The sequence below is a fragment of the Dysidea avara genome, chromosome 12 (genome assembly GCF_963678975.1).
Source record: "Dysidea avara chromosome 12, odDysAvar1.4, whole genome shotgun sequence".
In the NCBI taxonomy this organism is placed as follows: Eukaryota; Metazoa; Porifera; class Demospongiae; order Dictyoceratida; family Dysideidae; genus Dysidea; species Dysidea avara.
Window position 1 is genome coordinate 4,919,346 of NC_089283.1, and position 16,704 is coordinate 4,936,049.

At 39.3% G+C, this 16,704-nt stretch overlaps 3 protein-coding genes across 3 annotated transcripts; 1 reads left to right on the top strand and 2 right to left on the bottom strand.

Annotated features, from left to right (window-relative positions):
* Positions 1-3,626: 3,626 nt before the first annotated feature.
* On the bottom strand, positions 3,627-5,826 carry LOC136241496 (uncharacterized). The gene is made up of 4 exons (XM_066032714.1): positions 5,230-5,826; positions 4,402-5,018; positions 3,964-4,116; positions 3,627-3,913 (listed from the first exon to the last, which is right to left on the bottom strand). The coding sequence occupies exons 1-4, from the start codon at positions 5,513-5,515 to the stop codon at positions 3,707-3,709; spliced, it is 1,263 nt and encodes a 420-aa protein (XP_065888786.1). The 5' UTR covers positions 5,516-5,826; the 3' UTR covers positions 3,627-3,706.
* A 1,284-nt stretch (positions 5,827-7,110) lies between these two features.
* LOC136241316 (dnaJ homolog subfamily C member 13-like) lies at positions 7,111-10,894 on the bottom strand. The gene is made up of 8 exons (XM_066032509.1): positions 10,800-10,894; positions 9,371-9,500; positions 8,878-9,003; positions 8,752-8,829; positions 8,614-8,685; positions 8,451-8,557; positions 7,455-7,595; positions 7,111-7,231 (listed from the first exon to the last, which is right to left on the bottom strand). Exons 1-7 carry the CDS (start codon positions 10,892-10,894, stop codon positions 7,538-7,540), a joined length of 666 nt encoding a protein of 221 aa, XP_065888581.1. The 3' UTR covers positions 7,111-7,231; positions 7,455-7,537.
* LOC136241499 (dynein axonemal heavy chain 7-like) lies at positions 10,313-16,491 on the top strand. The gene is made up of 7 exons (XM_066032719.1): positions 10,313-10,897; positions 10,946-11,099; positions 11,149-11,474; positions 11,524-11,656; positions 11,707-11,909; positions 15,991-16,094; positions 16,218-16,491. Exons 2-6 carry the CDS (start codon positions 10,968-10,970, stop codon positions 16,016-16,018), a joined length of 822 nt encoding a protein of 273 aa, XP_065888791.1. The 5' UTR covers positions 10,313-10,897; positions 10,946-10,967; the 3' UTR covers positions 16,019-16,094; positions 16,218-16,491.
* Positions 16,492-16,704: the final 213 nt, after the last annotated feature.

The following is a 16,704-nucleotide window of genomic DNA, read 5'->3' on the forward strand; positions in this document are numbered from 1 at the left end:
ACAGAAAATTTTTGCAAATTTTAATAGCCTATCCAGTATTAAAATGCAATATTTTTGACTGAAAAATGATTTCACAATGGCTGTAAAGCATTGTGAGTCATCTAAGTGTAATAATGATGAAATGACACTATTATTCCAGAACAGTTGTAATAGCTACTAGCTAGCTGTCATATAAGGGCACAGCTAGGAAACTAAAAATGTTTTCTTTACATAAAGAACAGGAAGGAGAAGGATGCAGCTACACATGATCAATACTTGCCATTAATTTTGTGTTTGAAATACCTTAATTTAGCGGTACATTAAATTTAGCCATTATAGAGTTGTTTTTTTTTTAATTTAGCAATTTTAGAGTTTGGTTTTTGCTAATTGATTGCATCAATAAATTATAAATTAATAAAATTTATATGGTAAGTCCATAAATATACAAGATCGCTAAATTTAGTGTATTGCTTGGTTTAAGGTATAGCTAGTGTGCTTTACAGTCTCATGGTTCAAACTATAACGTCCAAACAGTACCAATGAAGAGAGGGCAAGTATACGCTCACCATGCAGTGTATAGAGTATGCATACATAGAATTTTCCAGCTAGGGGTGTCTGGGGTGATGCTCCCTTTGGAAATTTTTGGAATATAGCTAGCTATCACAAGATTGAATCTGGAAGCTATTTTTAACCAAATACTCTATTGTACTGAAAGATTGTGGGGGTACAAGATGGATGAGTTCAGTTGTAAGCAATTTTAGAAAAACAGAACCACACTTTTAAATGCTATTGGATTATAAGGCAATACATAATAGTGGATTGTCAAAGACATACACAGGATTGGATCTTGAGGTCATTGTAGAGATTTAACACAAAAGTAAGCTGTTTTATTGTCAAATGTGTCAGGAGATGTACACATTCACAAATGTACATTTTTGTATACAGTCATCAGAAGATTTACTCCATCCATTATCATATTGCTGGAGTAAATCTTCTGATGACTGTATGCAAGAGTTACACTGGCCTACCACCAAGCAGCACCACAAGTATTTCTCCATTTTCCATGTACATGATAGTCTGCACCACAGAAGCTCTTTACCTTTTCACAATCATTTTCAGTTACCCGAAACCTCAACTAGATCTCATCCTCTATCAATCCGACCAGTTGTATCTACTATTAATTCATATCGCTTCTCTTTTTTTGTAAACGGCCCTTTTCTTTGGAACACCATACCACATTCCATCCTACAGATTAAGAAGTCAAATCTATTCCGTGCTGCCCTTCGCCGATTTCTATTCAAATAACTTTCTCTTTTTTTTCCTGTTGTGTATTGCTCTGTTATTAGCTATCTGTCTCGTCTTAGTTATTGTATTCGTGTGCATTTAATGTTACTGTATGTATGTTTAATTGTGGCGAGTACATTTGCAGGCTTGTCCTTCTGTACGACCCTGTCATTTTGACAAAATTGATAATAATAATAATAATAATTGTACAATAGTCAATATGAAGGACATGGTGCAGCTGTGTACTATTTACCTTGGAAACAAGATGAGGTTATAAACAAGTTGGTAATTCAAGCAAGCAACTTTACAATGAATGCATAGTATATATAGCCACAGACTGTTCTGTTACTATTTCAATCTGACTTTTACAACTATATGGCCCAATCACCATTTTTTACAACCAGAGTCCAAAGTCACTTACATATACAACTACACAACTAACCCCCTTATAACGTGACAGCGTAAATGCTGTGGTATCATTTGAGCTTATAAAGTTGACTTTCAAGGGGTTTGGGAGTGCAAATCCTGTATGACATTAAATTTTATTAGCTTCAATTGATGCTAGATTCAGATAAATGCAGCATGAAACTTTGGTACTGATAAAACAAAAACAACAGTTCTCAGATACTACAGCCTTGTTAACTGTATACATGCCAAGAAATTAACTGTTTTACTTAAGCGTGTCTGTCAACCCAAGCATCAATGTAGCAACAACTGCAAATATATACTCACTATAATATTAAACTATTTGACAGAAGTTGCTCTCAGAAAGTGATTAGTATATGGCAGGATGTTTGGAGCATTGGTAAGATAGCAGACACACTGGCAACTTTTTGAAAAACATTATGATGGATGTTCTATTAGAGTAGTTGACTGTTCTATTAGAGTATTTCGATTTTTAGCAGCTTTTAGGTTAAGTCTCGCACCAAAAGTATAGTTTGAACCCTATTAGTAATTCTAAGTAAAGATTAGCCATTCCCCTTTCTCTTTCCATCCTTTCATTTCCCATGCATATGTATAAGATGCAATTGCATCTATACTGCAACTTCTAGAAGCTTCCTAGCTTGCACATGGTAAAACTGTGCTTCAGCACCTCAATCACTCCCCCTAAATCCGCCCTTGTAGTACTGTATTGTCTAAGACTTGACTGTATTGTAGTTTGTTGATGATTTAGGCAAAGCCGAAGAGTGCTAGTTGCTATGGTATATTTAATCAGTACAGGTCTGAATCAGTGACAACAACAATTTTATTGTTGTTTACTTTTATATTTCAGATCAGTAAAACCAGGTAGTTCATTATTCATTACAGCCTTACATGCACCCTACTGTTTTATTAGAGGTAGTTGGATGTTCTGGAGAGTTTCAATCTATTATTCACTGCCTGACTTCTTAAGAAGAGAAAGGACTACAGCTCCCTTCCCTGATGTGGAGGAGGTAGACCTTCAGCCAGTCTAGCCTGGTTTCTACTGTGCATAGCTATGTAGTTAGTTTATACAACAATGAGATGGTGAAGCATAGATAATATACCTCCAGAGGTATATATTATCTATGGGTGAAGTGATGACATAACAACGACTAAATTTAGTCGCTGGGACATAGCAATTTGGGAAGGGGATCTTAAACACAATTTCAAGCCTCATCACTATTCCCTATGATGTAAGCATATACTGATTTTAAAATTTTCATTTTGTGCTGTGATGCTGTGCTTGCTTTGCTCCAGGCCACCAAAACAATGGGACTACGAATACATTTCAATACAGGAATATGAGCTCATATACACTACTAAACCACATAGGATTGTATCCTGACATTTTAAGAAACCACACACTGATGTGTATGTAGCTGTAACAAATTAATATAACTGTACATGATTCTTCTCTACTTTCCCCTCATTGCAGCTGGCCGCAAAAGTTGACTTGACATAAGGTACACAAAATTAATATTATCGTAGTCATGGCAAGAATTAATTTTACTGGATCCTTGCCTCCAGCAGCTATAATTGTGTGCTTGAGTATATAAAGTGGTTGCAGTAAGTAAACACACCAGATAAAGGCTATGTGTTCCACCATAGTGTCCGGAGGTATATATCTATGGTCCCACACATTCATGCTGTAACAATAAAGCATGGGTAGCTTTCAGCACTGCCACACACAGTGGTTTCACCTAGCCAGGTGCTCTGAATAGACAAATCTAATTAATTATATAAGGTAAACTTTGGACTCACAAGAAGTAATGACCACAGCTTTAATAATATTATTGAACAATAATACAAGACAAGTATGAACTGAGGACCCTTCGCATGGCCTGCAGCATGCACACAACAGTACAGCGGGTTGTATTGTGCATAGTGTAACAAGACGTAGATCAGTCTGATACAACAATTATAACGATCGCGAAAGGAGTTATTAATTACAACACTATGTCACAGTGTACAACAAACAATTTTATAAACGTTGTCGAAGTAGGGGGTTCACACGTATAGTAAAGTTAGCTAATACACAGTCAGCTGGTATAGCTACAATGATGGCATCAATACTAGGATCAAATGGCATGTTGGATGGGAGAGGCACAAGGGTAGCAGCATGCTCATCTCCCAACATAAATGCAAGAGTGAATCCGAAAGGCTCTGTAGCTCCAGCTGCTTCTAACACCTACAGTAAAGAACGCATAACATTAGAGCCATGTAGGGCTTGTTCCACACCTGTATTTGAACATCCTCCAATTGTGCTAAATCGGTGAAGGTCTGAACTTGATTAGCCAAGATGGACTCTCGTGACACCAGGTCTGTCGGATAATCTGGCACATCATTAGGATGGACAAATAACATGTGATTAATGACTGTCCAAAAAGGTAGCTAAGAAGGAAAAGAGCACTGCAAATGACAAGTGTACTAACATCTAATGCAACCACTAGAGAAGTCAGTTATGCATCAGCTACAACATAACATGGTGTGGTTAACTAATCAGAAGGCATGTAATAGGATATTACTTTGAATATTAAGAAACATCTAATACTAAACTACACAACCCTCCCTAAACAACGAACAAACAACAGCTGTACTCATCCATGAATCTGATAATGGAGATATTGGTATGATGCACAACTGACCTCCTTATACTGTACTTCACTATATACATACCGTATTCATTGGTATGCCCCCTGGGTGCATGGTCTCGCTGCTAGCAGAAAGAGTCATATATTCCTCCTCCATACTTGCAGCTGATATTTCTTGCTGGTAGTATTCTGGGGTTGGCTGGTCAACGGATGGTTCCTTCTCCAAACGACAAAATTTTAGTTCCTGAGATCGGTCAAAGTTAAACATGGGAAAATGGGCTGAGGATGAAGACTGAGAAGAAACTTGACTGCTCAATGTTGGTCCATCAACTCGTCTCACTTGAGCAAGTTGAGCATCACCTGCCAGTTGTACAGGTGGTAATTTAGATGTGACCATATTTTCAGGATTGTATTTTAGGTATTCATGTCCTGTGGCTAAATCTCCACTCCCATCATCATTTTCCTCTTCCTCACATTCAAAATCACTGACACTCTTATGATCTTCTGGTCTATGGTATTTTCTCGGGTCATCGTCCCCATTATCTCCTCCACTGCTGCTCCCACTAGAGCAATCACTCCCACCTGCGGGTGGGGCTTGTGCAGCACCATGTGATCCACTCCCTTCTGAATCAGGACTCTTTCCACTACTGTGACCACTAGTACTTCCACTGTTGCCACCTGTTGCACCATCACTGGGTTGATCTGTGATGAACAAAACATATGTTGCTGAAATAATATGTGGTCAACCACATGACTATAATTCCAGTGATATCATCGAAAATTCCCTGGGACTTCCCCTGCTTTTGTTGGCATCAACAAATTAACACAAAAGAAAACAGACAATGATTGTGCACTTCTTAGCTTCCCGACACGCGCGATTTAATTTCCAAACAGTTATCAAAGTCAGTCTCACCTTCCAGCTCCAGTAATCCTTGATGAAACCACTCAGGTATCTTGCCAGTGCTGAGGTACAAAAGGTAGAAAACACAAGCGATGGCTACTAGTTGTAGCAACGCCTTTCTATTACAAAACTGACGCAGAAATCCGTCAAAAACTTTACCCATGGGACATGGATAGAAGCGTCTCGAATCGCACTCCTCGAAATACTGAGACAATCGCTGTTGCACTTCCATACTATTAAATCGTACTACACCACTACTGCTACAACCTAACTTTACTAAACCGAAAACGTTAATCATAGATATGTAAGTAGAATATCTATGCGTTAATCTTGCTTGCGATCAACTTAATAGCTTATGTGAATTACGTAATACAATTTGTGCTATTTTAAGAACAATTAGCATCATAACAAAAATTAGATTAATCACTAAACGTCATTTATCGTCAGTGTCAATATCCGTATGGTCTGGAGGCTCCAGTGGTGGAGGTAGTCCAGACATTGAACTAGCAGTCGTAGAGGGTCCTGCTGTGATCATAATTTATATCGAGGTACCCTGCCACTCCAACTGGCCCAGTAAGGTAGCCAGCTGTCTGTGTACTGGTCAGTGAGGAAGAGGTCATGTTTCTGCTCTTTGTATTCCTTCCAAATGGAGCTCTCCTCCAGCAAGGTGTTCACCTGTAGCAAGAAACAAATGTGTGTAAAACAGACCTGTGAGTTAATGTGATGCTAGCAGGCTGGGAGGCAAAAATAATTTTAAAATTGATTTCATTAGTCATACATGTAAATGCATCACTTAAACATGTACACTGCAAGTTTCTAATAAACTAAGCAATGCAAAGCAAACTTCTATGAAATATATGACTTTTCTGCTTTACAGCATCAGTTAGAATCAGAGGGTGGACCCTGAACAGGGGTCCAGGAGCTCATGTGTGGCAAGGGGGGGGGCACAAACAAGGCTAGGTTGTAGGTGGTTGTGGAGAGCAGATTCTCTTGTATTTCAAATAATCACCTCTTAGCATTGTCTTGCAATTTTGGCCTTTGTGAAGTATTAAAAGCTGTTTTAAAGGCTAGAATGTCTTAAATACGAGGCTACCTAGGTCCAGTCATGGATTTTTTCTCCTTTCTCCAACTTTTCAAACACACCTTAAGTAGTTAAAGTCTAAGTAGCTAAAGTCTTTGAGCAGGCTGTAGAACCAGGTGTCCTACAGACCTTCAGTACTTGTGCTGTAAAGCCTTAATAAATAAAATAAAAAACCACCAACACGATAATCATTTTAGAGGCGCTTAGTTCGTACGAAGGTGCTGGGTGACAGTCTGATAGCTGTTTTGACTTATAGGTAAGTTTGCAATAAATGGTAGTAATTTATACATATTTTTATAAGCTATAACTATATTGTGGACTGACAAGACTATCCCGGATCTGCCATTGCTAGATATCTGACTGGTACAATCTTCCCATGGTCCCACACATCACATGTACACTTTAGACCAAGAAATGCCACTTACAAAGGACACCCTGAAGATGTTACCAAGCCAACAGCACTGTCAGCACAAGGTGTCCAATCAAAGACTACAGTTTCTAAGAACTGAAGACAATGTTGGCAATTAATTGCTGCAAGTGTTGAAGTGAAAAACCAACTAATTATAATGTGTGTATACAAAAGCCAACCAAGAGTATGGTTGAAGTGGTGCAACTGCTGCACCGATTGGCAAGCAAGGTAGTTGTGAACACACTCTTCCAGTGCCTTGTCAAGGCCAGACCACCACAACCAAAGGAATGTGGATAGTACAAAAAAGGTTAAGGCTGTAAATATCACATGTCACAAACCACCAGGAAACCATCACATGCAGGCTTGCCAAACATTCACTGGTTTGACCTATGGTTTGACTTACTCGATTGCCATTGGCTAAATCTTGGCACAATCTGTGCCTTGGCAGCCGAAGTATGCTCACATGACTCCAGATTGCTTTCTAACAAGGACAGTAGGAACTGGACTAGGTCAGCATTGAGAGCCTGTGAAGGAGAAGATACCATGTAGTGTATGTGTTTTATGCAGTGTGTATGCGCATTGTGTGTGCGTGTGTGCATAAATGCATACAAGTGTGTAAGTGTTGAGTATGTGTGTGTGTTGTTGTTGTAAACGATACTATATATACACACACACACACACACACACACACACACACACACACACACACACACACACACACACACACACACACACATAGTATTATACCTTCACTACCAGTTCAGGGATATTCAGATCAAACATCTTATGTAGTGCCTCTGCTGCCATGCCAACACAGTCAGGTCTAATCTTCATGGCAGCAATAAGAGGCAGGATGCTATCACACTTAGCCATAGTCCGAACACATACCTGTGAAACAACACATAAATAGACAAAGAATGTTGGATAGTTTAATAAAGAATTTTGGGAGGTTAGCTGGTTGTGGCACACATAATCATGACAATACCCACAAATTAAGTTAAGGATATGACCTTAAGCGACATTTTGAGGGATAATGGTGTGATAAGGTAACCCATTTCCCTCCCCCCACCCCACACACATGCGCACACTACACACATGCACGCACTACACACAGGGTTATACCAAGTGACATCACAGAGTCTCTGCTATCTAAGGTCAATCTAAGATGATCACAGTAAGTGTTATCAACAGCATTAGGCTATTTAACAAACAGAAGTATTATTTAGGTGGTCTTATAAAGCGTGAGAATTTTACTGTAGAAACCAGAACAGTTGAGTGGCTATCTTGTCAAAACATTTACAGCCAAGTGTCTGCCAGCCTCCTACATGTATAGCATACACATAGAATAGAATTAAAACCAGCCAGTGTGTTTGCTTATAGTATCATTAACTGCAGCCATGCAGAAACACTGGCTACCACACACATCCAATCCATTAGGCAGAGATGACACTTAATTGTCTTGTAGCCCATTATCCATTTCTTGTGACAATTATCAGGAAGAGGAAATAATATTATGGTAGATATGCAGTTGCCATGGATATAGAATAAAAATGTGTAACAGACTCACAGAGTAATATAGTGTGACAGTCACATGGACATGTCAGGGATGAGTACAACAAAAATGATGGCTGCAACACACGGGTCACATGCATGTACGCACTCACTCACCCACTCACACAACATACACACACAAACTGTACGCACACATGCAAACAGTAACACTAACACTGACAAACAACTCACAGTGAATCAGCTGGTACTAATGCCACTTGTACACAACTCTTGGGGATTGAATCATTTTTGGACTTCATACAAGCAAAGATACAAGGAATGTGTCCCATTGGTGGAACCTGTTAAGAACAACATTGAACCCATACAGTATATACAAATCACCCAAACAACTTACTTGATCAGCCAGGGATGGTTGGGCAATAAACAGACACACTATCGCCGTGGTAACTGTTTCCAAAACTTCAGCCTAGATATCAACCAGCCAGACAAAAACAGTCAATAAAGTACCAAATTATAAGCCACACTGGCTTACATTTGGGCTGGATGACTGTGTTATTTGACCAAACTTGTCCAGTATTGCAACAAGGAATTCTTTTGGTTTCCTCAACACCTACAAACACAAACCATAAACATTATTATGACAAACAAAGGGTCATACCCAAGATGGCTGTTGGATGAAAAGACGAAGATAGACCCCGCCCACTTCAACCTCTCCTTCAACTTGTGAAGGAGAGGGTACTGTGAAGTCATCAGGTAGTTTCCATGACAGTGATGGGTCTTCCTTCTACTTTTTAAAGTGGCTGTGTGTTCACAAAAAATATACATAGCATTTACCTACACACAAACACAGAACAAACAAAGGAAGAAAAAATGAAGTCTTTGACTATCATAAGCTCAGTCGCACCTACTCAGTTGGCTGGGCCACCTTGCACTACTCAGATACTTACAAGTCCTCCTTGGTTGAAGGAGGCTCTCAACCTACATCCCACCTGAGCCTCACCTGTTATGCGAGACATGGACAGTTATGTAAGCTGTTGAGATCCTCAAGCATTCAAGGTAAACTGGGTAAACTGGAGCAATGTGGGTAAAGTTTCTTGCTCAAGGAAACAACAGCAACTAGGCATTTATGATTACCAGGATGGTAGTCTAACCACTTGGATGTGCACGCACACAAAACACAACAATGGACAGACAGACAGACAGACATACTTGTTAGTCATAGTTTCTGCTATTTCTGACACTTTCTCACGAGCATCATCATTCCAAATCAATTCAGTGTACCTACAGGAAATCAAAAATATAATTAATCAGCGCACAACATCCACAAAATGAAAAGGTCTCCCAACACTCAGCTGACTGCTGGGAATGACCGCCATTACACAACATCACTGGAATGTGCAAATTCACACATCAAGGGAATTTTCACCAGAATGCGGATACCCGCATGTATGCTGTATGCTGCGGTAAACAAGTTCACACCGCACCACACCAAAGACACCATATATAGATGAGACCAAGGTTTGGTATACATTGCTCAAGCCAACAAAAACTTTTTTCTTATTCTCAAGAAATGCTTAATGATTTCCTTATACAGTAGTTGTCATCTTGTGTAGCGTGAAACCTGTTCAATCCAGTCACCATTGACTTTAGCAGATAAATGGCTGCAATAGTTATTTTAGCAATGATAAGCTTGGAGGAAGAGTAGCATAGAACAGAGGGTCATACTATATGAATAAATGCCTTGACAGTTACATACATTGAGCAAAAAGCTGAGGTGTTTACCACCAAACACCATGGATACACACAGTGACTGGAGTCTGACAGTCTTGTATTGTGAAACCTTACATGTAAGGGTGTAGGGGTGCTCACAAGCAAGTGGTGTGACTGTGTGATATGACTGAGATCAGCATTTCGTTGTTGTCATTTCACATACTCCCACGTTAAGCAGTATACACAAGTTAGTACACAATGCTATATAAAGTACTGTACTAACACAGATTTGGTGTTGATAATAAAATTGAATAGCTCCAGATGAACTCTCATGCATACAATAGAGCAGTCAGATTGACTACGAGTATGTAGACACACTACCATACAATACAACTTATTGGTGGGAGACAATTTAACTCTAGATAGAAATACCTTGGTGAATACTTGTCATGCTGTATTCTCTCTGTACCAGTCAACCCTATACCATACAGTATGGTAGTACTGTATACTAGGGATCATGGAGGTTTGTACCTTTATATTGACCTGAAACCAGCCTACAGTACAATACCTTCATGGCACCATGGCAGTATTGTTTAGGTATAACAAAGCCCAAAAGCGCCTTCAGCATATGACCTGAAATGCTCACAATAATTTTTTAAAAGAAATATTCTACTGACTGGCTAACGCCTTCAGACAAGCATAACGTAATAACAGCTAAGGCTACAGACTTGGTTATGTCATCCTGTTTTGAACTGATAGTAGAGGTCCTTCTCATAGTGCTCTTCATATGTAATGCTGTGTCAGGTTGAACATAGTTAAAAACAAAGCGTAATGGCCACTTCACTATCTCAGTAATAATTGAATTTTCACCTGTTCTCAACATTAGGAGAACAGGTGAAAATTCGTGAGTGGAACATCTTTGGATTACCTACTGACACATTCTCTGTTGAGAATGGTATAATCATCAGGTCAGTTAGCTAGTATCTCATGCTGTAGTGACTAAACTGTTCTTGTAGCAATGCTCGTCGATGGCCTCTCATGATTGATCCTCAGGGTCAAGCCAACAAATGGGTAAAGAACATGGAGAAGGCTAACAACCTACATGTCATCAAGCAGTCTGATTCAGACTTTGTGCGAACACTTGAGAACTGTATACAGTTTGGAACTCCAGTGCGTTTGTCTATTAGCCTATTTGTGTGTATTTGTTGTGTTTGTGTAGATTTTGCTAGAGAATATTGGAGAAGAGCTTGATCCCATCTTAGAGCCTTTGTTGCTCAAACAGACCTTTAAACAGGCTGGCAGTATTTGCATCAAGTTGGGTGACAATTCTATTGAGTATTCCAAAGATTTTCGGTTTTACATGACCACAAAGTTACGTAATCCTCACTACCTGCCAGAGACATCAGTCAAAGTGACACTAATCAACTTTATGATCACAATGGAAGGACTGCTTGACCAGTTACTTGGTATTGTAGTGTCCCAAGAAAGACCAGAACTGGAGGAAGAAAAGAGTCAGTTGATCTTGCAGAGTGCAGAGAACAAAAAGTGGGTGGGGCTGATTTAGTGACAACATCATTGCTACAATTCAATGTAGGAAACTTAAAGAAATTGAGGATAAGATTCTAGAGGTGTTATCCTCATCAGAAGGAAGCATTTTAGAAGATGAATGTGCCATTGAGATTCTGTCTTCCTCAAAAGTTCTTGCTAATGAGATCCAGGAGAAACAGGTCAGCATACTGAGAGACTATCGTCTAAGTTACATGTATAATTGCTATAGGCAGTTGCTGAAGTTACAGAACATAAGATAGACACTACTAGAATGGGCTACAAGCCAATAGCACAACACTCGTCAGTGTTGTTCTTTTCCATAGCAGATCTGGCAAACATTGAGCCAATGTACCAATACTCACTACCGTGGTTCATCAACCTGTTTGTTAATTCTATTGATAACTCTGAGAAGTCTGATGTCTTAGAGGAGAGGTGAGGTTCAACGTAGAGTCTGGTGTTTGAATAGTGACAGTAGATAATTTTTTTGCTGCTCTTTTCTGGGTTTGATAGACTGTCTTTCAATAAAATAAAGTGCCAGAAAACTGAAGAATAAGGACTGTATTAACTAATGGAAAACTGGGACTTTATACTCTTACCAGTGTACTACATCGAGGTAGCAACCAATTACTGAACATGCACCGGCACCATATCCAAAATTTAATGTCATTAGAAGCATAGTCTATGTGCCCATGCTTTTCTACTAACACCTCTTCTATATCAATGACATCACTAAATATCAAACAGTACGGTAGTACTGCTTAAGTAGGGATCCCTCCGAAAATGACGCATGCCACCTAAAATGCCGCCTTCAAAAATCATCCTAGAGACATCTTACGCCATGAAAATCACCTTTACGGAATAATATTAGTCAATCTAACATGAAATAACAAGAAAACACTTACCGGTGACCGGATATAGAATTTTTTTAAATCGCCAAAACTTGAAATTCCATCTGCCTCACTCACTCACTGACCGCAGTCGCAAGCATAGAGACCAAACAAAGCAGTGCACGGCCACCATTTTACGCCACAATAATAAACTCACCAGTGGGATGTGTCTTTTGGGGTTCAGACGATCTGTGCCTTGTCGTTTCTTTCATCTTCAATCAGGCTGCTTGTCTTCTTCTTCATCCAATGAAACCATATTGAGGTGTTAATTTCCGTATCAACACTTTCTTTCAGCAGCATATTTAGATGCCACAGAATTATTTCAGAACTCTAGTGGATTTCAGAGTCCTGACGCTACTATAAGAAGTATACTAGCTAGCTAAATACCTGCAACTTCGTGATTGGGAGCCATAGGTTCTCTACCACAACCATCAAAATTAATAAAGATCTAGGTGGACTAATGGCGATCGAGTGTGGAGACCACACCTCTTAATAATCTAGCTATTTACTTAACAATAAACAAGATGACCTCACCTGTCTAGCTAGCTGCACACCCCTTTGTTGACTCAAGATACTCTAATAGAACAGTCACTCTAGATATTTTAATAGAAGTCACAAGTTACACTGTAACTAGCTGTACTACAACAAAAAACTAGTATTTTAAAAATTGTTAATTTAAAAATGAAGTAGGGATCTATGCAATAAAAAGTAGTGAAACAAGAGATGAATGATGGTGTTACAGCATAGCTCGGTGGGAAAGTCCCACATTAGCTCAAAGCCAAAGTAGGGACTTTCCCAGCAAGCTATGCTGTAATACCATTATTCATCTCTTGTTTCACTACTTTTTATTGTATAGATCCCTACTTCATTTTTAAATTAACAATTTTTAATAAGTCCATCACAAGTACTTTATGAGGATGACATATTGATATATAGAAAAAGCCAAGTGAAATTTCCATTTTCAATGCAACAAGAGTGGTATTTATCCCAAATTTCACTGCTACCCATGCTATTCCGAGTTAATACCATACTCGTACTTTGGTTGCCAAGCAACAGTTGTTAGGGTCTGGTTGCTATGGCTCAAATGGAGAATCAAAATAGCTCATAGCAACTGTCACTATGCAACCATAACCGTGGTAACCTTAGCAACCGTTGCCATGGAAACCATTTCTAATGTAATAAACATTTTGGGCCATAGCAACTGCACTACATAATCTAGCCAATGAAATGGCAATTGCAACTTTCCACTGCTACCAGTGAAATTTGGGATAAATTTTACTGCTGCTATTGGGACTTTTGTATGGGCAGTGAAACAGGTATGGTATTAGTACTAGTAATAGCATGGGTAGCAGTGAAATTTGGGATAAATACCACGAGTGTTGTATCGGAAATTTACCATTTCCAATACAACAAGAGTGGTATTTATCCCAAATTTCACTGCTACCCATGCTATTCCCAGTTAATACCATACTCACTGCATATAGCATGCTGTGCATTAGCATTGCCATGTCAAATTTGTCACTATGTACTAAACACGCGTCAACACTAATTGGCACTACATTGTTAACATAAATTCTAGCCAATGAAATTGCAATTACAACTTTTTCACTGCTGTCAGTGAAATACGGGATAAATTTCACTGCTACTATTGAGACTTTTGTATGGGCAGTGAAACAGGTATGGTATTAACACAGAAATTGACACCATATGCCTTCAAAATGATCTTCTCGTTCTCAAAAACTGATGGCAAATGGATTACTAAATGTGTACACCTTGCTATATCAAGGAAAAACAGTTACATAAAACGTTATTAAATTTATGGTCAGCAAATCCAGTAAAACAAATCAGCAAGGTACCTAGGTATGGAACTTGGAAAGAATACATCAATGAAGTAAACAATACAATACAATACATACCCAACAATTAAGCGACTTAAAAATATTTTTTATTCACAAGATACACGCGTCTACACTGGAAGCAGGTTTTCAAGGCTCTGTCATGGAGCGTCAAACCTTTCCCCAGTTCTAGCAGGAATGGCCAGCATGACATCTACTTTCACGTAAAATGTAACAGCTTAATACGGCCTTTTTCATGGTACAAAGTAGGGGGTTTAACATTACAAATAAAACCATTGGCAATGAAAATATTGGCTCACCCCAACAATCCAGGCGCGAACTTTTTAACGAATCCCGGTTATACAAGGCTAGATCGCTCCTTGCTTGAATACTTCAGCTAGTTATACCGTTCGTGACGAACGTTTTAGATGATACAAATAATTTTATAAAAATCACCATCTCAATCCAATAGTCGCATACCCCGGCTGAGCACTGATTATTAGTGACGCGCGCGCTATATTGCGTGGGCGAGTTGGTTACGGAATAGTTTAAAATGCGTGGGCGGAACAAATTACAAAACCTGCTTTAAACCAAGCAGGGATAAATAATTTCAACAACTGTGTTATGTTAGCAATACAACTAATTGTGCTTGTTTGTTTTTACTACAGAACAATGACTGTTCTTGGGTGTGTGGTCTACAATAGAGCGATGTTTTATAAAAACGCGCCGCCAAAAACCAGACTAACAGATTACTGAATCCTTATAATTTCAACACAAGTGGCTAAACAACTAAAATATCTAGGTCCTGTGGAAGCGATTTTTTAAGTTACTGGTAGTATAGACGTTTTATTGAACTTTTAGTAGTTTTTTCGGGTGAAACAAGCTCTTTGAAGGCTTGTATCCGAGTCACTTGGGAGAAACACGCCAAAAACGCTTCCACAGGACCTAACAAATTTAATATACAGTATCACTATGCCCCAGAAAAGCCAATAGAGCCTACAGCTTTTGCTGTATTTGGCGGCGGAAAAACATGGTAGTGACAGCTGGAGCTGAGCGATGTACGGGCTGGCTTACTTGTGTTACTACATTGTAGTGTTCCACCTGCCTCAAACTACACTGTAGCTACATAAAAACATTAAATATGAAGGGCTTCATCTTCATTTAAAACTTTTCACGCTGCTAGACTGGTTTTATGGGCTTCTCAAAAAGTATCGATAGGCATTCAAAATTTTGAATGATTGCCCGTGACTATACCGTAACCTTAATTCATCAACTTTTCAATGTTAAATAGGCCTTTTAAATCATGCTAATAACACGTTAAACTATTTTGATCACGTGATCCAACTTTGTATTTTGTACATGTAATCAAATAAATATTTTTTTTAAAAATGGTCATTATAAAAGTTTCAAGTTGGCTGTTTGCAGTTCTCCAGCATGTAAACCTGTGGAAAAAACGGTCATATTTTAATTGGTGAATTTAAAAAAAATCTTTATCACGCACACACTACGCACACAATCACACTCACACACACTCACGCACACACACACACGCACACACACTCACGCACGCACGCACGCACGCACGCACGCACGCACGCACGCACGCACGCACGCACGCACGCACGCACGCACGCACGCACGCACGCACGCACGCACGCACGCACGCACGCACGCACGCACGCACGCACGCACGCACGCACGCACGCACGCACGCACGCACGCACGCACGCACGCACGCACGCACGCACGCACGCACACACACACACAAAAGATCATCCATTTTTCTTTTAGGAGTGTACATCAATGGTCTGTTTATTGAGGGAGCCTGCTGGGACCGCAAAACCAAACTGATTGGTGAATCTCAACCTAAACAATTAAATGACTTAATGCCAGTGGTCAGTTGACATACCTAACACAGTGACATGTATATTTATGTAGTTAATCTTGATCTTGTATTATGAGTTGTAAGTGGTGCTAATAAGCTGTACCTTTAAATTACTGATTTATTGCTCACATAGATATGGTTGAAACCATGCAAGAGAGATGATATACCAGTGAAGCAGACTTACACTGCTCCAGTATACAAGACCAGTGATCGAAGGGGTATCCTCTCCACCACTGGCCACTCTACTAACTATGTTGTAGCTATGAAGATACCATCAGATCAACCAGAGGAACACTGGATACAGAGGGGTGTTGCCTTACTCTGTCAATTGGATGACTAATGTATTATTGTATTATATTGTCCACGTACATGTTCTATTTGTCAATTTAACAGTGTCCAAATCATAATAGGTGCTTTAGTTATAGATCATGCAGTACATATGTGCAATAGTTGGGCTGTGTATTGTTGTGGCTGACACATTCAATGAACTACATCCTTGGGTGTGCCTGCATGTATATGTGGTTTTGTTAAACACATTATTATCAGGGATCCACTGCACATAATAGACACCTGAAAGTATTGTAAATTATTCAGCATGCATACTCTAGTACAACAGTAAG